The following is a 21730-nucleotide window of genomic DNA, read 5'->3' as shown; positions in this document are numbered from 1 at the left end:
CACTTAAAGGTGGTACTCCTACAAGTGCTACTACATATGGTTGGGCTTCAGGGGGTAGATTAATTGTTGGCAACTGTTGGGAAGTAATTCTTAATGTTGCAGTGCTTTTCAATAATGAATTAATTTTATCCCCCTTTTCACCTTCCTTTGCCTTAGTTGGAACTTTATCTGCGGCACTTGCCGGATTTCCTGCAGTTTGGCTACTCTGTTTCTGGAAGTCACTACTAAGTAAAGCTTGGGGTGGAACAGGTGTGGGTTTTTGAGTCCCTAACGTGGCTCCTACGTTGGTAATCTGTGCTGGGGGACTGTTATTTCCAGCTATTATGTTACAAGGAGCGTTATGTGATAAAGCTTCAGTAGCAAGGGGTACAGGGGTTCTTCGCATTTTGGCTGACTCAGTTATCCCTCCCCCTCTAGTAGTCATAATGGAAATAAGTTTATCGAGTTTTGATACCAGAGGCTTAAGTTGAGTAACAATTGTCCGTTCCAAGGATGCTTGTAAGTCCGAAACCATATTGGTGACCCAGCACGGTATTCCTGGCGTAGAATCAGCTAAGTTACTAAACGGGGTCACCAAATCGTGGTTTGTAGAAGTATTTTTGACCGGTTTGTTTGGAATATTTACTCTCTTATTCCTAGGGCAAGGTTTACATACATCTAGCCTTTTCTCAGAAAAGGGGAGGTTCAAAGTAATTGGGCGATCTTGGGGGTCTATAGGGGTTTCTGCGGGCATCTGACTACAGGGCAAATCTACATATGATGAGGTCATATATGAGCTAACCTCCAACGCATCGGTCATAGTAATCGAAGTGTCTCTTTCCTGAGTTGGCATGCATAATGATGGTGTGATAGATAGCAGTCTCTCTGTGTTCTCAATGCCATTTGCCACAACACCGATGGTCTGTTGCAGCATTTTATCAATGGCGGTCAAAGTAGGTAGAGGTTGGGGGGGTCTACTGTCAGCAGCTTAGTACATGACTGTGTGGCTGGGGTTTTGGTTTTAAGTTTTTTGCCCCGATTAATCATTTTTAAAAGTAGGAACACAAAAAATATAGTACAAATATGGCAACAAACCAAACCCTATCGGGCAATAGACTCTTTTTACAAATTGCCAACAAGTGTGTAGGTGTATATCCACCCTGAAGGGGTCGGCAGTTAGGGTCTTAATCACAACAGTACCTTGCTAGGCGTTGCTTCGTCAGTGTCACATCCTCATGAAAATGAATAGGGGGTGGCCAGTCCCGTCGTCCTCCGTCCCCGGACGGCCACAGACGGCCCGCCCTTTGTCCGGGCTTCGTCCGGCGCCTCCCGCGACGCGGAGGGAGCCGTTTGGTTTTAGCGCCTCCAGGCGCGGAAGTCTCGCTGTGTGGGGGCGGTGACAGTGGCGAGGCTTCTGGGATGCGTAGTCCTGGGCTCCCCTCGACGCACACTGCAGGCACCAGCAACTACAGCGGTGAGGGCAGGAGAAGCGTCCGCACCTGCGAACCAGCCAGCAAGCAGCGAATTCCCGATTCTACTGCCCAAGTAAGTAGGCTCCACTCTGTCGGCCTTCTGTGAAAGACTCCCGCTCCACCGAGGGAAACAAATTCATAAAGACGCAAAAATTCAAAATGACCTCACTACAAGAAGTGCTACCCCAAATACGAGGCGGAGACTTCATGTCCACCGTGGACCTCAAGGACGCCTACCTGCACATCCCAATGAACAGGCGACACAAAAACCTGCTAAGGTTCAACATCAACCAGGATCATTATCAGTTTACAACCCTGGCATTCGGCCTAAAGTCAGCCCCAAGGGTCTTCACAAAATGCCTTGCAGCAGTAGCAGCGTACCTACGAAGGGAAGGGATTCATGTGTATCCTTACCTAGACGACTGGCTGGTCAAAGCAAGCACTCGCGACAAGTGCGTGGAGCACGCAGAACGGGTGACAAGAACACTAACAAACCTGGGGTTCTCGATACACTGGGGGAAGTCGATAGAACCAGAATAGGTGAAGATCTTCCTGGGAGCGAAGATCAACACCATAGACGGAACGGTGATGCCCAGCGACAGAAGAACAATAGGGCTGCTGAACGAGACGCGTCTCTACCAGAAGGGGCGAGTTCTGACAGTGAGAACAGTGAGCAAGATCATGGGGATGATGGCGTCATGCATCCACCTAGTCCCCAATGTACGGCTTCACTTGAGACCATTCCAAGAATGGCTGCAACAGCAATGGTCACAAGCAAGCGGGAGTTGGGAGGATCTAGTGGTTGTTACGCACGCGGTGCAGGAGGAGATAACATGGTGGAACAGGGAGAACTTAACTACAGGAAAGACCTTGAAATCACCAAACCCAACTGTGACCATTACCACAGACGCATCACAAATAGGATGGGGAGCACACATGAACAAACTCAGGGTGAGGGGTCTGTAGACTCCGGCAGATGTGATCAGACACATCAATTACCTGGAATTGAAGACTGTCCTGCTAGCCCTGAAGGCCTTCCAGAAACAGCTATACAACCAGAAAGTGTTGATACAGACGGACAATACGACTACCATGTTCTATATCAACAAGCAGGGAGGGGCACAATCGTTCCCCCTTTCCTCTCTGGCACAGGAGATTTGGAAATGGGCCATCCCACTCAAGATAGACCTGCTGGCCATACACCTACCAGGGAAGGACAATGTGGAGGCAGACTGGCTCAGCAGACAGACTTCGGCATCCCACGAGTGGGAGCTCAATAGACAGGAAACACAGAGGCTGTTCCAGAGGTGGGGAACACCAACAATAGACCTGTTTGCAACACGCCTGAATGCAAAATGCCAAAACTTCGCATCCAGACAACCAGAACAGCAATTGCAAGGGAATGCCCTATGGATAAGTTGGTCAAAGACATTTGCCTACGCTTTTCCACCGATACCGCTGTTACACAGGGTGCTCGACCAGTGCAGAACCAGCAACATGACACTGATCCTAGTAGCACCGCAGTGGGCAAGGCAGACCTGGTTCTCTCAAATAGTGGAAATGGCACAAGGCACTCCTCACAAATTCACAAGAAGAAAGGACCTGCTCTCCATGCAGAACGGAGAGGTCCTGCACCCACAACCAGAGAGCTTCAGCCTGGCGGCATGGCTCCTGAAGACGTAGTTTGCGCACCTGAACCTACCTCCAAGCACTATGCGAGTGCTGCGGGAGGCAAGGAGACCTACAACACGAAAATGCTATGGGGAGAAATGGAAAAGGTTCACAATATGGTGCAGCAGAAATAAACTACAGAATAAAATGACAACAGAGTCAACTGTTCTTAGATATCTCACACACCTACTAAAAAGTAATCTATGCTCATCCTCCCTAAGGGTACACCTAGCGGCAATCGTAGCTTACACACGAGGGGAGAGAGGAGGAAGTCTCTTTACGTCACAGGTAGTAAAGCAGTTCCTGGAGGGGGCGAAAAGAATTGCGCCACCAAAGAGGATGCCGCCGCCGACATGAAACCTCAACGTGGTCCTAACCGATCTTATGAAGGCGTCGTTTGAGCCCATCCACAAGGCCACGCTGCAAATGCTGACAATGAACAGCCTTCCTGGTAGCGATAACCTCGCTGCGCAGAGTGAGCGAGCTGCAAGCACTGACACTGCAAGAGCCCTACATACAGATACACAAATATAGGGTGGTTCTAAGAACGGACCCACACTTCATGCCTAAGGTGGTGTCTGCATTCCATATGAACCAGACAATTCATATACTGAGTTTCTTTCAAAGCCCTACGACAAGCGCAGAAAGAGCACTGCACACTCTGGACGCTAGAAGGGCAGTGATGCACTACATTGAGAGGACCAAAGAGCACAGGAAGACCAAGCAGCTCTTTGTCTCCTTTGCAACTAGTTTCCTGGGTAGACCCGTGACAAAAGCCACCATTGCACAATGGATTGCACTAACAATACAATTCTGCCACAAACGAGCAGGGCAGGAACTTTCGGATGGGCCACGAGCCCACTCCACAAGGAAGAAGGGGGCAACTATTGCCTTTCTGGCAAATACCCCCATTCAAGACATATGCCTGGCGGCAACATGGGCTTCAGTGCACACATTCACTAAGCACTATTGCGCGGACATTCAGATGAACAAGGAAGCACAAGTAGGACAGATGGTGCTTCAACACATATTCAACAGCCAACACTCATCTACCACCCAGCTGCCACAAAGATAACCAACCTCTACAAAGTCTATGCACAGCATAGTGAATCCAGAAAGATTCATGCTGCAAAACGAATAGTTTTTTACCTCTCGGTGTAGTTTTGCAGCTTGAAGATCTTTCTGGATTCACTAGCGAACCCACCCACCTCCGCCAGGAAGATGAGGATGGACATAGAGGTGGAAGGACAAAGAAGATCAGAATAATTGGAATAGTAAAGAGAATTGGAAAAGGAAAATTAAGACCACGCCTAGGGTTAAAAAAAAAACAAGCATTTACAATGCAATGGTCTCGGCAATATTATAGGTAGAGCTATTGGTATTGCTCATTATTTTTTTATTATTTTTGTATCCCTAAATAAATGGCATTGTCATTTCTATTGGCACTTAGCTTTTTATGGCACCAGAGAGAACTGCAACCTGGACTGGACCCTCCAAACTAATTTTGAAATAATCAGGACCTCAGGGGCAAGGTATGGCGACGGCCGATGTTACAGCACTGTCTAGACAGATGTACCATACTACCTTTCACAACTTTCTTGCTCTCAGTTTTAGTGACCACAATATCATCAGGACAGCCAGAGGTGGAGTTGGAGGTTCCGACACAAGAGTAAGCCTTTATCAGCTTCCCACCTGGAAAATGTTTACCGTAACTTCTCGTGAGGGGCTTCAAATCTGTATCTCTGCTAGCCACTCAAACCAAAACAGCAGGTTTCTGGGTAGCCATACTCATGTCAGCTGCTAAACCCATCACCTGGCAGGGAAAGTTATGATAACCATGACAATCACCAGAACCTCAGAAAATCCTTACACTCTAGGTTTTTCTTCTGTTAGCTTGTGTGAGAAGTTGGCCTGGTATATGATGCTCACTAGTTAAAGTGATCACCTTGTACCATGCCAAGCAACCCTTATGGTGTGGTTGTAAGTCAACCTTTTCGGACTAGCTGCCCTAGTGGTAGCGTAGGCTAAGCAGTCTTTGAGGCTAAACTCGTGAAGCGTGTTAAGCCAGCTGTTTTACCAAATGCAACCCCCTTTTATACCAATGAAAGGACACCACACAGATATATATTCAAAATATATATGTATTTATTTCTCAAAGTAACCCCTAGTCTCTTTATGAGCACAGGAGCACAAATCGTCAAACAAGATTACAGTAGAATACACAGAAGTTGCACTTTATATGGATAGGCCCTGGTGGCCGCTCGAACCATATACTAAAATAGTGGTATAAGTACCACGAACAGAAAAGGGAAAAGGCCTAGGGCCTCTAGAATCGCTGGGCCTACAAGGAGCTAACTTCAGTTAGTGACCAGGAGGTCCACGGGTGGCGTGTGCAGAGCAAATAGTCACACGCGTGCTCCCATAGGTTTCAATGGGTGCGTAAAAAGTACAAAGTTACTGCAAAGAGGATCTTCCGGATGGACTAGGAACTCAAGATTTGGAACACAGGCACTAAGCTTTACCTCACCCACAGGAAGTGGGTGCATAGGCCTCGAAGTGCGTCGGGTTTCTTCTATCTGTTCCGTGGAGCCTGAAGATAAAGATGCTGCAGGCGGTCGGTCCGGGAGAGATGCAGTGTATCCAAGAGTGGATCGGAGATGTTGAAGACCTGTAAGCAGAGGGGACAGTGTTCACAGTCACTAGCCAGTGACCGGCGTGGCACCAGGTGGGTACCAGGCAATGTCGGGTGCAAACAGGAAGAAAGGTGTAGCTTGTCTCTGCAGCCACGTGGTCCCTGGAGGTCGACGACGTCCAGGAGTCGGTTCACGAGCTGTCCCACGCAGGCTCTCGCTGTCGGCGGTGTCGGCGACTTGATCGAAGCAAACAAGCCTTGGCAAAAGCAATTGTTGTAGGAGATGAAATAAGCTGATGGTTCTGACCAGCAAGGTCAGAGGGACTGCTCCTTTGGAGGGGAGCAAGGGCCAGTCTGGAGCAACCAGACCAGCGGTGTATTTCGTGAAGTTCGTCGCCAAGATGGCTTCTAGCCAGCGGGCCAGCAACCGGTTAGGCGCGTCGAGTGGCAAAATGCAGAAGGGCCCCACGCAGATCGTGGAGATGCTGGAGGGCTCACCTTTGGTGCAGATGCTGCTCGAGGGTTGGGCTTCTCAGATCCCAAAGCACAACTTGGAGGGAGCCTCGGTTGTTGCACTTGTCAGCTTGTCGTGGTCGTTTCAAGATGGCTGGCTCCACGTGTCTCGGTGCCTCCACGGGTCTCCTCTTTTCAGGGACTGTGGATCGGGCGGTGAGAGGTCTGGAGGTCCAGGTCTTGTCAGTCTCTGGGCTCGGGCTGCGGAGGGAGGCGGCGGCAAAGCAGACGTTGATTCGCTGGATGGTGCTTGCGTTAGCAAGGTGGTCACTCCCTGACCACAGGGGAGATTTCCTTCAGTCTTCTGTGCAGCAGAATGTAGAAGTTCCCGTCTTCTTCTTAGTTTCAAGTTGATTCCAGGATGTCTGAAGTCTTAGGACACAGCTCCTACCTTTAAGCGGATTCTAGGTGCCGGACTACCTGCTAGGTCCCTCCCTATGGGTGGGACCAGGAAGGGGAGTGGTTACACCCCCAATCCTTTGTCCAGCTCGCCCCAGGCCCGGGACTGGTGTGCCCCAGGACCGGTTTGAACTGGCATATGCACCGAGGCTCCTTGTGAGCCACAGGCATGTCTGGTTTCTTTCAAGCCCTACCTGACCAATACACAAAATCCTGTCTGGGGTGGTGCATGCACCTCCCCTGGCAGGAAACCCTTTGTCCACACCTCCCAAGCTGGAAGGACTCCCAGCAGCAGGAGGGCAGACTTGTGTCTGTGGTGGCAGCATCCATTTTGTGGAGCTGAGGCTATGTCTGATTCTACCCGGGTTTCAGGTACTGTACATGTCGTGTCCCTCTAGAAGGGTGGAATGCTAACCCCGTCGCCAGAATTGGCGAGGGGTTAGTATTCCAATTCGTATGACACCTTACTCGACATGTTTTGATAAAGCCAAACCAAAGTTAGCATTTAACCGCGAGGTTCATAATGCACTTAAGAGTATATGGTATGACGATATCTGGAAACAGTAGAAGGAAGTTGTTCCGACCACTGCAGACAGGCTCAGCTCATGCCAGAGCACCATCTCACATGGAACCAAGCACTCTGCCTTCAGGATTGTTAAGGCCTGCCATAGGAGTGACTTATAGGTTACCAGGTGTCCCATTTAAGGTTAGGTATAGGTATACTACACCTAAGTAAGAGGTGATTACACCAACTTACCCCAGCTGAGTGATCAGCCAGTTGTGTCAAATTGTTAGGCCAAGCCTGGGGTGGCATAATACATGCTTCAGCCCCTGGCAGGCCTTGGGTACACCAATGCCCTGGGTACCTAGTGTACACTGGTACAGGGGCTGACAGGGTGATCCACTTCTAATTGGTTATGCACCTAGGGTGCATAGTGTAGATTTAGTAGAGAGAACAGCAGGCTGGGGGTCTGATTGGCAGGCCCACCGCCTCAATATGTCAAAAACCAGTGAAGCAAAAAGCAAACAAAAATTTGGGGTGACCATAGGATAGCAGACCCTACTCTCCTACAGCTTGTCAAACTCATTTAGGCAGATGGACTTTAAAAAAAAAAAAAAAATTCTTTCTTATAGAGTTCTAAAATAGTTGTGGTCTATAAGAAACCCCAATGACACAGTCAACACAACAGTTACCACAATGTAAAAATAATATATATTTTGACCACATCTAAGCGTAGAAGTTCAGATGAACAGAAAACCATGGCTGATAATGTATATTGCAACAGACACACTGGCTGATGAGGGGTGAAACCCCGAAACCTGTCCTAGGATGCTTGTTTCTGGTCTAGGGAGGACTTGGCAGTTCAGGCTGGCCTATTCCCATGAGACACAGGGTCAAGACTGATTTGCATATGGTAAGGTCTAAACTGGGGTGGCAGGGTGAGCAAAAGAATGATGGATTTAACCCAGATCTCTTGACTGGGGTGAATGTTTTGATTTGTTCTGCATTTCGTCCATCAATTGTGTGTCTTTTGCTTTCTCGCCCTAAGTGCGCCAGGTATGCCCAGACGTGGGTCCTGGGCTCACTGTGCCACTGGAATCAAGCTATCCTGGCTGAAGAGGGGTGAAACCCCAAAAACGGTCCTAGGATGCTTGTTTCTGGTCCAGGGAGGACCTGGCTTGGGAGTTCGGGCTGGACTGTTCCCATGAGGCACAGGGTCAAGACTGATTTGCATATGGCCAAGGAGCACGCCGCCCAGCTAACACAGCTCAGCCCCCTGCCTGGGCCCGGCGCCGGGAAGGAGGTGTGTTAGAGACTGACCCGGGACGCAACCAGAGACCAAACAGGAAATGCACAAACAGCGAGAAGAAAGCCCTGCGGGAGGACACCGAGCGCGGACAAGCAGCTTGACTGCAGCCAGACACGAGCGATCACATGGACAGTGGCGAGGCCGCCGGGACTGCCAGCCCATAGCTGCTACTTTTAGGAAACGTAATCTCTGCCCAGCCTCATTAATAGCATCCTCATGAGTACAAAAAAAAATACTAAGTATATTTTTAAATAATTTGCACAATGATGTCAAATGTTCCTTTGAGGCGGCGATTAGCCGAGAACGTCACTTTTTTTGGCTGAAGTGCTCATTCCTACTCTCACTGATTTTAAGTTTACGAATGTACACCTTCCTGGTAGGTACGCTATGTTGATCCTTAGGGAGCCCCGGATGGTATTTTTAAATTTTTGATTCAGCAATTTGCATATCGTCTGGGGGCAAAGGGGGTTGTCGGTTGCAGGAGGGAAAGTTCAGTTGAGGCTTAAAGGTAACCAATGCACTTAAAGCAAAGCGTGTACCTTGTTTTTTAAAGTTATTTTTACTACCTTCTTTGTCAATAGACCAACCAAGGTTTTTATATCAAACCAAAGGGAAATTACACGGCTAGAATATGGACTGTTCGAGTCAATAAACTGTGATAGTTTAACTATGTAAATACTGTTGTTGTAAAGAACAGAGCTTTGTATATTTGAAATGTTTAAAAAAGATTGCACTCTGTGTAGCGTTGTAAACCTGTCTCCTGTATCACCTGCTGTGTTGTAGATATCATAGTTACCCTAGCAAAACATATTTATGTACAAAGAAACCCCGATTAATTTAATTTATTAACTGTAGACGTTTTTGAACCCTTCACAAAAGCAGCATCACATCGTATTTTTGTGAGTTTATTGTTAACACTTCTCCTGACGTTCAGGTGAAGCGGTGCCCTTCTGAAAATAAAATAAAAACACAATTTAACAAGAAAAGCGTGGACTGGTCAATTCCGATCGTTGTTACGCCAAAGAAAGAAAGTTGAGTTTTTAGATATTGTAAAACAACCCGGTTCACACCAGCAATGTGATGCCTAGCGGAAGGAGCCTGGCGTAGGGACAAGAACTTCTGAAATGCGCTGTAAACTGCTACCTAACAGAAAATATTCTACAGAGCTTTAAGTGACTAGTATTACCCCAACTAAACGACACTAGTTTCTTTATCCACCACAAAGAGATGAAAGTCGGAGCAAGAGCTCCGTGACTTTCGTATGTTTAACCTGCAGGGTCCCAACCCACAGAAGCAGCAGGGACACGGACCACCTGGGCTGCCGTACTAGTTTGAGCATGCTGCCCTTCTTTTAACGTGCTGTTGCGGGGGGAGGGGCTTTGCATGAAGGAGGGACTCCTGTCTCGTGTAGGCTTTTGAAGGGGTAGCAGGTATAGCAATTCAACAGGTCGTTTGTTTTTGCTAATAAAATTGTGCCTCCCTAGACCCTACCTTCCCGCGTCCACTGATCGCGACATTTGAATGGCCCGTCTGCATTTCTAGGCAGGGGATGAACCGCACCATTTCGTGTTCGTAGTGCAACACAGCCCACTACTATATGATCATACGCATTCACTCACGAAGCAATCCACATTCAATGCACCGCTACTGCTGCTGTTTCATGATCATTCCAAGCATCTCCAAGTGTGTGCCCATGGTCAAGGGTTGTGCAGCCCGCGTGCGCAACAGACCTGCGATCCACCTGTCAGCATACTCTGCGCTGCCCGTGAACGGCTGGCAGCTCACCCTGCCCCACTAAGCACCAGGGCCCTGTTGTCCGTGCCCGCAGGGTTCGAGGACGCACCGGGCCCCGCAGAATTGTGGGAGTGTGTTCGGGGGAGGGGGGTGGTTGTGGACCACGCACTGGGCTCCCGAGTTCTCGGCTGCAACTCGCAAGGTTAACGTGCGCATTGGAAATGAAAGCGCAACACTACACACAAGACTAAAACTAACACTACCCTCTCAAAAACAAAATAACTCCCAGTGGCCGTTAGCTCGTACTCTTCAAAAGTAACTCGATAAGTATTTACTACTCCCCCGAAAGCCATATTTATTGTCAAGTTACTGGTCCTGTTGGGTTGTTTCAATAATCGTGTACACAAGGATAAAATGAAATAATGTATTGCGTAACTTTTTTATTTCCCTTCGTTTTTCTTCTGTAACTTGAGCAGAGCGTGTCCTAGGGATTGGCTGTAGCTGCCAGGCATCGGTTTCGATTGTATCTGAAATGAACAAAAGCGCGAGGGCCGCTGCGTCCCCAGGGCACTGCTCGACACATACAATGGCCACCTTAGAGCGAGGACAAGGCAGAGATGCCCTCTGCTGGGCTGCTCGCATGCGGTCCAGCAGGAGGCTCAGACCCCTAGGGATCTGCCCCTCCACCCGGCGAGGCTCCAAGGGAAGCACCTAGCAGCCCCCTTCACCCGAGAGTACTACATAGAAGGCAGTGCCCATCCCCAGCCCTGGGAGCAATGGCGGCAACTAATTGATTGCAATTTTAAGTAATTGATGGGTGCGTGAGGGAGACGTTGCGTCAAGGATGCGCGGTAAAGCACAAGTCTTCGGCGCACTCTCGCTGTCACCACCTCCGCTTCATCACTTTATAACCCGCCAATAGTTATTGGAGCAAATTGCATGTCTTTTGTTCAAATTAAACTCGCCTAAACGGCTCTTTCCTCGAACACCGGTCAAACCTCCAATTCGCCCTCTTCCGGGAACCAGGTGAGAAACATAAAAAGCCTCAGTACGTCTTGTGAACTAAAGTAAATTTCCACTTCTAAACGGCCTACTACTTTACATTATGCGAAAATAGTTTATTTTAAATTCAGTCGATAAACTAAAGCATTTTCTGATCAAATAAAAAAACAAGCAACGCATTTACCCGTACCATGCCCTGTTACTGTGCCGCCTTCAGCTGCAGAAATCGAGGGGGCAGGGCACTCGGAGCTTCGCGTGATTACTAAACAAGAACTAAGGGCTGTACTCCGTGGCCTTCGGTGTCCTTGATCATACGAGATTCTAATCCCGAACCATCGGCTGCTGGCTGCCTGCCTTAGTGGTTACACGGATGGATCCTCACGGCCAGACAACAGCAAACAAGCTCATTGCGTGACAACACCGCACGGCTTCATTAGCACCTTCAAACTGAGGGGCAGGGGGAGAGGACAAGCACACCACTGCCTTTCTCCGAGGCGAAGCAGAAATGCCTCGGAGAAACGCAGTGGCGTTTTCAGATTCGGGGGCGTGTTTCTTTTTCTCTCCTCTTGCCATTGGCTGGAGGAGAGAAAAACACGCCTGAGAAAGGGCGTGGCTAGAAAGTAGAAAGAACAGCAAGGAACACGCCCCCGAATCTGAAAAAGACGGAGCCTATTTGGAGGGACGGCTCTCTCCTCCAATGGCTGGCCTCCGTTTAGGAAGCCAGCCAATGGAGGAGAAGCTAAAAGAGAGGCGGGCTAAATAGCCACTCTAGAAAACATTAAATCTTCCGACTTCCGGTTCTGCCTTCGGCAGACCGGTAGTCCTCGACCTAAAAAGAAGGGAAGAAAAGAACCCGAAGATGGCGCCCCAATGATGGAACGTCGACGCCAACCTGGGCTACAAAAAAAAAACAAGAGACTACGAATCCGGACCCAACCACCAGATCGCGGAATAATGCACAGCATAGTGAATCCAGAAAGATCTTCAAGCTGCAAAACTACACCGACAGGTAAACTATTCGATACCTATTGTTGGTTCTAAAATAAAACAAGCATATATATTTTTTATATAAACCATTGACCTAGAGTTCAGTTATTGAGTGTGTGAGACCATTTGCTGACTGAGTGTGTACAACAAATGCTTTACACTGTCCTCTGATACTGCTTTACTGCTCGACCAAGACACCACTTTAGAGAGTAAGGTTATATCTAACTTTAGCCTCTGTCAAACCCTGGGGGACTGTGGACTCTGTACACCCTGTACCTATTAAGGAACAGTATATACAGAGCCACTTTCTCACAAATATGTGCATTATTTTATGAGTGAGCTTAGGTGTGGCTTCGTGAATGCCACTGGAAGCGTCCACTCATGCAAAGGCTGCTGGAGAGTAAACAGCAAGGAGGTGCTAAGACATTGGCTGTGCAAGAAAGGTTTGCAAGCAGGAATGGAGTCTGGATGTTTTACTGTGTTAATGTCATCGGCTGTTTACATGGATCCTGCAGTTAGTTTAAAGACTTGCATGCATGTTCACACAGTGGTCATACCTTGTATCGTTTGTCTCTGTGCAGAATACCTGTGTCTGAGTCACAAAAGTGTATGTTTTCCTTGTTTCCAATGTGAAGCAAATGGTCAGAGGCCTGTGTTGTACAACAGTTGCTTGTGCGGAGTGAAACACACATTGCATGCTTTCAGTACTGTAAACTCTCTCTGGAAAGTCCATCTATCGCTTTTAAGAACAACATTCTCTTCAAAACGTAAGACACCAGAAAATCACAGCACTTTTCCTGTAAAGGTGGAGGGGCATTGAAGCAAGGCACGCACGCTTGGACGAGCAAGAGGAAAGCCATATGGCGCCTCTGCTCGTGCCAGTGCGCGTAATAGCACGCTTGAGGCCAGCAAAAGCCTCTGGTGGCACTTTTGAAAGCCACTTATTAAATGTCTCGAAGAGACCACGCATGCGCTGTCTCAGACTAGACCTAAAAGAGGGGGGGGGGGGGAGTTTACTGCAACAGAAACCCACTTTCTCACAGTCCTTGACCCTGCGGGACCCCAGAGTCTACCCCCAGAACCTCCACTCCCACTACCAAATACTTACCTTAAAACCGATAACACTGTTTTCCTCCATAGGTAACATTGACTGTTTTTCTTTAAAATTGTACTGTTTAACAAAAACTATTTTACTTATCTGTTTACAGGAAATGTCCCAGAGTAGTATCTAGGTAGACTATTCTGTGTAAGAAAAGTAATCCAAGAAGTAACTTACCTGGTATTTTACTGAAAAGCTCATTCAAGTCTATGTACTGTATTTACAAAGTCGAATCAAAGTGCATATACAATTGCAATTCAAACTGTTTACAAACTGCATTACTACTGTAAAGTATTTATTGCTTACCTGTGCCAGTCTTGCTTGGTTCTAGAAAATAAAATAACTAAAAGAATACCTTTGTACAAAAACAATTGTTCTGAAGTTGTCGACTGTGTGAATTCATTTGCTGACTGAGTGTACAACAAATGCACTGTCCTCTGATACTGCCTTACTGCTCGACCACACTACCACAATTAGAGTGAGGTGCCATCAAATTTTACTTCTGCCTACCTTTGGGGTTCCACTGGACTCTGTGAACACTATACCTCACTTTGGTATAGTATATACGGAGCAAACTTCTTACACCGAGAAATGGGTAATCTGCTTTATCCAACATGGTTATTTCCTGGAGCATACCGTCAATCCTCCAAACGACTTAGTCACTCGGACAAGAAGTGCAATCGCTCCTATTAAAGGGTGCCATAGAACCAGTTCCATTACAGTACCAAGGTCCAGGGGTTTACTCCCTCTATTTTCTAATCCCAAAAAAGGATGGCTCCTTAAGACTGATTCTAGATCTCAGAATGTTAAACCAGTACATACTGTCATAGCACTTCCATATGGTAACACTTCAAGAGATGCTTCCATTTTTACAACAAGGCGATTTTATGTCCACACTAGACTTAAGACGCATGCTTTCACGTTCCAATTCATCCAGCTCATCGCAAATACCTCAAATTAGAGATAGCAAACAAACATTACCAATTCAAAGTACTCCCGTTCGAGGTAACTACTGCTCCCAGGGTTTTTACCAAATGCCTAGCAATAGTAGCAGCTCATCTTAGACAACGCAATTCACGTCTTCCCGTACTTAGACCACTGGCTCATCAAAGCCAGCACGCACCGCAAATGTCTGCGACATACTCCAAACACACTGAACCTACTCCACCAATTTGGTTTCATGGTCCGTGTGAGAAAGTGGCTCTCTATATACTGTTCCCAAATAAGTACAGGGTGTAGAGTTCACAGTCCCCAGAGGTTTGGCAGAGGATAAAGTTAGATATAACCTTACTCTCTAAAGTGGTGTCTTGGTCGAGCAGTAAAGCAGTATCCGAGGACAGTGTAAAGCATTTGTTGCACACACTCAATCAGCAAATGGTCTCACACACTCAATAACTGAACACTAGGCCAATGGTTTTTATATGCTTGTTTTATTTTAGAACCAACAATGGGTATTAAAATATACTTTCTCAGAATGAGATGCTTTATATAAATACTTTTGCAATATGCAATTGACTTTTGTAGAAAGTTACAAGTGGTTGCTATAGGCAACACAATTTTAAACACCATCATGCATTGAGTTCAATGGAAGTTTCAAGTTATTTGCAACAGATTACTTTTAGGATTACTTTTGGAATTCCAGGACTGGATCCCAGATTCAGTCCTGGGTCAGTACTTTGAATCAAGTGATAAAAGTCGACTTAGTTTTGCTGTTGTGATTTTTAGACAACATTTTGCTGTTTTAAAAGTTAACACTTAGAAAATATTTCATAGAAAACAGTCAATGATTCCCTATGGAAGAAAATTCAAGTTGCAAGTATAGTATGTTCTTGTTACTTTTGTAATCCAGTACTGGGTGCCTAGACTCAGTACTGGGACCTTTATCCAAAACAGGTAAGTAATTACGTTTTCACAATTTATACGATTTTTAAAGAATATTTAAAGTTTGCAGAAATCGACACTTAGAAGAAATTTCACAGAAAAACAGTCAATGGTTTCCTATGGAAGAAAATTGGGTTACTGCTAAGCACGGTTGTGAGTCAGTGCTGGGCACCAAGATCCAGCACTGGCAACTCACCTAATAGCAGGTGAGTATTTTCGTTTTCGTTACTCGGCTGATTTTTGGTGAATATTTTCATTTTTGAAAAGTCCACACTTAGAGGAAATTTCAGTAAAAAGCCAGTCAATGTTACCCTGTGGAGAAAATTGAGTTATTGGCTTTAAGGTAAGTACTCAACTGGGAGAGTTAAGGTTCTGGGCATAGACTCTGGGGTCTCCCAAGGTCAGGTAGGTACAGTTGTTACACCCTCAGCGGCACAGGGGCAGCCGGGTGCAGAGAGAGTTCGGCCCAATGTTCTCCTATGGGAGGCAGGGGGGCCTTGGTTGGTGGCTGCTGACTAGAAGGCCACGCGGCTGTGGGAGCTGGGCTCCTGGTCACTTGCTCAGGGCAAATGGGGAAGTAGATAGCTGTAGAGGTTACACTGCCAGGGCCACTCGGGCGGCTGGGTGCAGGGTGCTTTTGAGCCTTCGGGCGCTCAATTGATTTCAATGGGAAAGCTTCGGGTTAGAACAAGACTGCAAGCTCGGGGACGAAGATTCTTCAGGTGCCACCACCACTTCGAGAGGTAAGTTGGGTAGTTGGAGGTAGGTACCCCGGAGTTGGGCACAGGGGGCTGCGGGGTGCAGGGGTGACTTTTGGTGTCGGGAAATCTTACCCTCCGTTGATCGCGGTTGGGGGTGCCCCTGGTTCTGAGGCTGCAGGCGTCATCAGGAGCGTCGAGGGAAGTCCTTGGGTGCCGGACTCGGGATCACAGTCGCCATGGGGTCGTCCTCGTGGTCTTTGTTCACTCCGGCACAGGCCAGGCTTGGCGCGTGCAGAGTGTGAAGGGTTCGCGGTGCCGGGCTGATGCCAGGGATTAGAAGCATATTTTGAGTAGAGCCTCTACTCATGGGAGTCCCAGGTGCTTAGAGCCAAAAGGTAGCCAGGTCCTCCGGGGTTTGTGAGGTTGCTGGCCAGAAGAGATGCCGGGTTTGGACCAGGAGCAGGTTCGAGGGTCGACAGGCCGATTGGGCTGGGGCCAAATCAGTTGGTGTCTTCCTCTTCTTAGCAGCTGCAGGGCAGGTCTTCATTCTTCTTGCTCTTCTTTGTATTTCGGAATCTGGAATCTGGGGAAAGAAGGTTCACGGTGCCCCTAAATACTAGATTTAGGGGCGTTGCAGGTAGGTGAAGGGCAGGGACCAATGGGTCCCTGTCCTGGGGTGGGTACACCCCCTATCCTGCCTCTCTCCTGTGGGAGGGGGGCAGTAGCCTAGTCCTGATTGGGCATGGCTTCCCATTTTCAAGATGGCGAGAGCCCGGAGATGTGCTTCACCTCGCGTCCCCCACCTGAGGGGTGGGGTTGGCAGTCTGGCACATCCCCTTTCCTTATTTGGGGTTTCCGGCCAAGCTTCCCGCCAGAGTGGGGGGTTGCAGTGGCCTGGGGAAGCTCACAGAGGCGGCATGCCTTTGAAGCTTCCCCCTGCCCACCCTGGGGGAGGAGATCTAGCACCTCACCCAGGATGTGCATTGTTGCAGGTCCAGGAGAGCAGGGGCTCTCCTACCCAGTGGTCCAGCAACAGGTCTGCTGTGTGGCAGCCTAGGCAGCCTCTCAGACCAGACGTGGATTGTAGGTTAGGTTTCAGGGGCCATCTCTTAGATGCCCTCTGGGGTGCTTGATGCATTAAATACCATACTGGCATCAGTGTGGGTTTAATGTGCTGAGAAGTTTGATACCAAACTTCTCAGTGTTGCCATTATGGTGCTGTGGAGTTCGTGTTTGACGAGCTCTCAGCACCATGTACTCTTAAATGGCAGCACTGCACTTACGTGCCAAGGAATGGACCTGGGTACTGTAGGGGCACAGGGATCATCAGTGTGGGTTTAATGTGCTGAGAAGTTTGATACCAAACTTCTCAGTGTTGCCATTATGGTGCTGTGGAGTTCGTGTTTGACGAGCTCTCAGCACCATGTACTCTTAAATGGCAGCACTGCACTTACGTGCCAAGGAATGGACCTGGGTACTGTAGGGGCACAGGGATCCTGTGCCCACACCACTGGCATAGGGCACCCAGCTAGAGGGGTGGCTAATGTATGCCAGGGCAGTGTATGTGGTGGGCATGGCACACAGGGATGTGTGCCATGTCGACTCTTTGTATTGTCTTGTACCCAGACACTCAGCCTGCGTGGGGGGGGGGGGGTGTGTGTGTGTGTGTGTGTGTGTGTGTGTGTGTGTGTGTGTGTGTGTGTGTGTGTGTGTGTGTGTGTGTGTGTGTGTGTGTGTGTGTGTGTGTGTGTGTGTGTGTGTGTGTGTGTGTGTGTGTGTGTGTGTGTGTGTGTGTGTGTGTGTGTGTGTGTGTGTGTGTGTGTGTGTGTGTGTGTGTGTGTGTGTGTGTGTGTGTGTGTGTGTGTGTGTGTGTGTGTGTGTGTGTGTGTGTGTGTGTGTGTGTGTGTCTCTCTTCTAAGGGTGGCACAATGAGTGCTGCAGCCCTTGGAGGCCTTCCCTGGTCACTAGGCCCTGAGTACCTAGGGTACCATCTACCAGGGGCTGACATATGGTCTGGGTTTGCCAATTTGGTTGTTAGGGAAGGAACATAGGCCCTGAGCACTTGATTGGCAGGAGTCAATGCACACTCAGTCAAAGCACATTCAGCAAAAAGTGGGGGCATACCATGCAAGAAAGATGGCACTTTCTCACAGTCAGTGTGCAAAAGTCCCACCTGCAGCCTTCACAGATAGTCTTATCTAGGAGCCGCTCTCAACATTCACACAGCTCTAGCCTCTCCCAGAGCAGTCAGAATTCACAGCGTTCAACTTTCTGTAACCGTTTCAGGTCAATCACACCTTACCAGCCAGAACTTTCATGCAACTGCTAGGAATTATGGCATCATGTATTGGAATAGTGCACCATGCAAGACTATACATGTGTCCTCTACAAAAATGCTTAGCATGTCAGTGGAATTAGTCACATGGTCAATTAACTGACCTAGTGTTGGTAGACAGCCACCCCCATCGCTCTCTGCAGTGGTGGAAACTACAAAATGTATCGAAAGGGCGGCCGTTTATCCACCCTCTTCCACAGAGTTTGCTAATAGCAGGCGCATCTCTCATAGGTTGGGGTGCCCATCTCTACTGTTACACAATCTAGGGTCTCTGGGACAACCAGCACAAACGTCTCCACATCAGTTATCTAGAGCTTCTAGCAGTATTTCTAGCGCTGAAGGCTTTTCAGTCTCCTCTCCTAGGCAAAGTTGTCCTAGTCCTCACGGACAATATGACAGCTATGTACTATGTGCAAAATCAGGGGAGGGGACACTCTCCTACTTTCACGCGTCTCTCAGAGCATTTGGAGCTGGCTAATCCATCACAAGATTCATCTTCTGGCATAACACCTTCCAGGAGTTAATCAGATTGCTGATCTCCTCAGCTGAAGGAGGCAGCAAATACACGAGGGGGAACTTCATCCCCAAGTTCTCCTTCCATACTTTCAACAATGGGGATTTCCTGAAATAGATCTGTTCGCCACAGTTGACAACTCAAAATGCCCAAACGTCACCTAGGTTCCCACATCCTCTCTCCAAAGGCAATGCCCTATGGATCAACTTGTTTGTTGCCTGCAGGTATGAGTACCAAGAGTACCAGTTATCAAGCTAGTCCTTTTTTTCAATAATAAACTTGTATTGGTGATAAATGGTTATATTCCTACTAGTGATTGATTTGTGTTACTGTGACAGATTTGTCGCTAGGCAATTGGTCCCCACTATATGCCAATTTTGCTTTTGGTTCTTTTGCAGTCTATGCAGATCATGTGCATCTACAGCCACACATGCTTTCAAACTGATTCAATTACTTACCCTGTATGCATCTGTTCGTGGTAGTCAGTGCTGTAGATTCACATGGGCCCTCCCACCTTCCCAGACACTTGCGGCCATTGCAGTTACGTTATACACACACTTCTATTTGCATGTACAGCTTTATTCTTACATTTTCTTTACACCCCTTTCTCACTCGCCTGCGAAAAAACAATCTAACAAAGTAGTCAATGCCCTTGCGCAATATCACGTATCGGAGGAGTCACTCTACTTTGTGAGTCGAAAGAAAAACCTGTTTCACAGCTTGGAACTTAACACTAGATGGCAGGCGTATGCAGCACTACATGCCACAAATAGATGCTTACAGGGCAAAACAATTCTTATGCACTTCGGTGCAAGAAAGGCCATCATATGATGCACTGAGTGCACTAAACCTTCCCAAGGGGCAGATGTCTTGCTGCATTAACCCTAGCTATGTTATTGTCTCTTAAGAGCCCTTTTAACTATTTTTATAGTAGCACTTTCCACCTGGTTCCCGTTTCATTCAGAATGTGCCAACCCAATATTGATTATGTAAGATGCTTGAAACGGAACACATTTTTCTGCTAGACTCAACAACCAAAGTGGTTGATTTGAGTTAATGTGAAAGTAAATGGAGATCTATCTAGCAATATCTTTATGCAGCACATCTATTCTAGGCCATGCTCAAGACATTCATCTCAACACTGCTTGCTGACATAGGTAAATCAGCAATATCGTCTTCAGGAAACTTTACTGTGTAGGTATTTAAGCTGCAATAAAGGCTGTATTGGTTGTCACACACTTCTAAAGATACGATTTCCCTAGTATTATTCCAGTTAATGAAATCCATTACTTTACAGACAGTGACGCACCATTTCACCAAGTAGTGGAAGGCGAGCGTATAGGTTAACATTTTATAGATTTGTTCTTGGGCACACAGACATGGGGTGGAGAGAAATGATCTGTAGCCCAATGCATGATTGGCTCCAGGTTACCATAAGGATGAGCTGTACATTAGGCTGAAACAGAGACTTTGAGATTGACAACGTTTACATTGCCTGAATCTACATAAGCAACAAGCTGCAGGTCGATGGTAACAGATAATTCTCTGTTTCTTCATTTACTGTGGTGGATCTTACCACTCCTTATCACTGGTCAAACTAGGCTTCTATGTGCCTGTGGTCACTTGTAAAGGGTGATATTAAAACTGGCACTCTAGTCATTTAGCGGTTATGAATTTGATCTGGGCTTGGTGAAGTTGCAGGACTCCCACATTTTGTTTAATAGAAACCTACAAATGCTTTTATGAGACTTTAAAATGTGACATTCATTTAAAAACTGACCGGTGTAATTTCCCACTAAAATCATTAAGTAATGCAGTAAAGTAGTGCTCTGTATAAATTGTATGTGGTAATTTATGTGATTTTTAATAGTATCTTTTTTTTTTATCTTTGCAGACTTACAAAGAACATTTAGAAGGGCAAAAACACAAGAAGAAAGAGGCAGCCTTAAAGGCGTCTCAGTCGACCACCACCAGTACCAGTGCAGCTGCTCGTGGGACACAGAATCAGCTACGTTGTGAACTCTGTGATGTCTCCTGTACAGGAGCAGATGCATATGCTGCTCACATAAGAGGGGCTAAGCACCAGAAAGTAAGCAGAATTTTGTATATTTTTTTCAATAAAAAATCCCCTTTTAATTGTTAAACTTCTTGCACCTTGGAAATTAATTTCTAATACTACATTACTACACTGTAAGCCAAAAAATGCTACTTAAAACTAGTCCTGAGGATCTTGCAAGAGACTGATAAGATTTCTTGGATTAGTAATAAGCTGGACAATTCCGTTTTAGTCTGAGTGCTTAGAATAAAATAGAAAAAGTAAAAAAAAGATATTGAGAATTCATCTAGAGGTAGTTAGTTAGTCCTTAGAATATTTGTTTTCAAGGGCTATGCTTTTTCTTGCCCTGCAGCTGACTGTCCCATCCTTCCACCATTGTTGATGCTGTGACTTTTAATACCAGCCTTTGCGCTTTTCAACCCAGTGACCTCGGATGATTGATGCCTAGTCTGAAGACCTCTTTGAATCAGAGAGCCTTCTTTTGATGCACCTCGTTTTGCGCCTTCTCATTGCATCTCCACCAGAAATCCCTGCTGAACTTCTGGCGTCGATGGGACACTGCTGCTTTTCATGATGTATTCCGGAGAATGACTGGACACTTGTTATGCAATTGGCACCTGTAGAAAAGTGCCCTTTTTTGCACAATTACTGTAGGAAGCTGGTTTTCTGTTGCAGCTACCTCCCCCCACGTTTTGCCAGATTTCTGTTGCACTTTGACTTGATGTGCCCTGGGACCCTGCAATCATGTTCCTAGGGCATGTGTTCTTTCCCAAAACTGTACCTGGTCTGGGAGTTTGTCATTACGAACTCCACAGCACCGTAATGGCTTTACTGAATTCTGGGAAATTTGGTAGCAAACTTCTCAGTATAATAAACCCACACTGATGCCAATGTGGGATTTATTGAACAATGCACTCAGAGGGCATTTTAGAGATGCCCCCTGA

At 47.1% G+C, this 21730-nt stretch overlaps 1 protein-coding gene across 9 annotated transcripts in view; it reads left to right on the top strand.

Moving 5' to 3' along the window:
* Positions 1 to 21730, top strand: part of ZFR (zinc finger RNA binding protein) — a 526018-nt gene that overhangs the window by 138676 nt on the left and 365612 nt on the right. For all 9 annotated transcript variants that reach the window (XR_014970026.1, XR_014970025.1, XM_085630635.1 and 6 more), the window contains one exon: positions 20625 to 20819. Coding sequence is in view for 7 of the 9 variants with exons in the window: in XM_085630635.1 (XP_085486761.1) it covers positions 20625 to 20819 (195 nt within the window). In the remaining 2 variants the exon portion in view is untranslated. The remainder of the gene's footprint in view (positions 1 to 20624; positions 20820 to 21730) is intronic.

The sequence above is a fragment of the Triturus cristatus genome, chromosome 2_1 (genome assembly GCF_964204655.1).
Source record: "Triturus cristatus chromosome 2_1, aTriCri1.1, whole genome shotgun sequence".
In the NCBI taxonomy this organism is placed as follows: domain Eukaryota; kingdom Metazoa; phylum Chordata; class Amphibia; order Caudata; family Salamandridae; genus Triturus; species Triturus cristatus.
The sequence above is the reverse complement of the archived record's forward strand: the minus strand, read 5'-3'. Positions and strand labels throughout refer to the sequence as shown.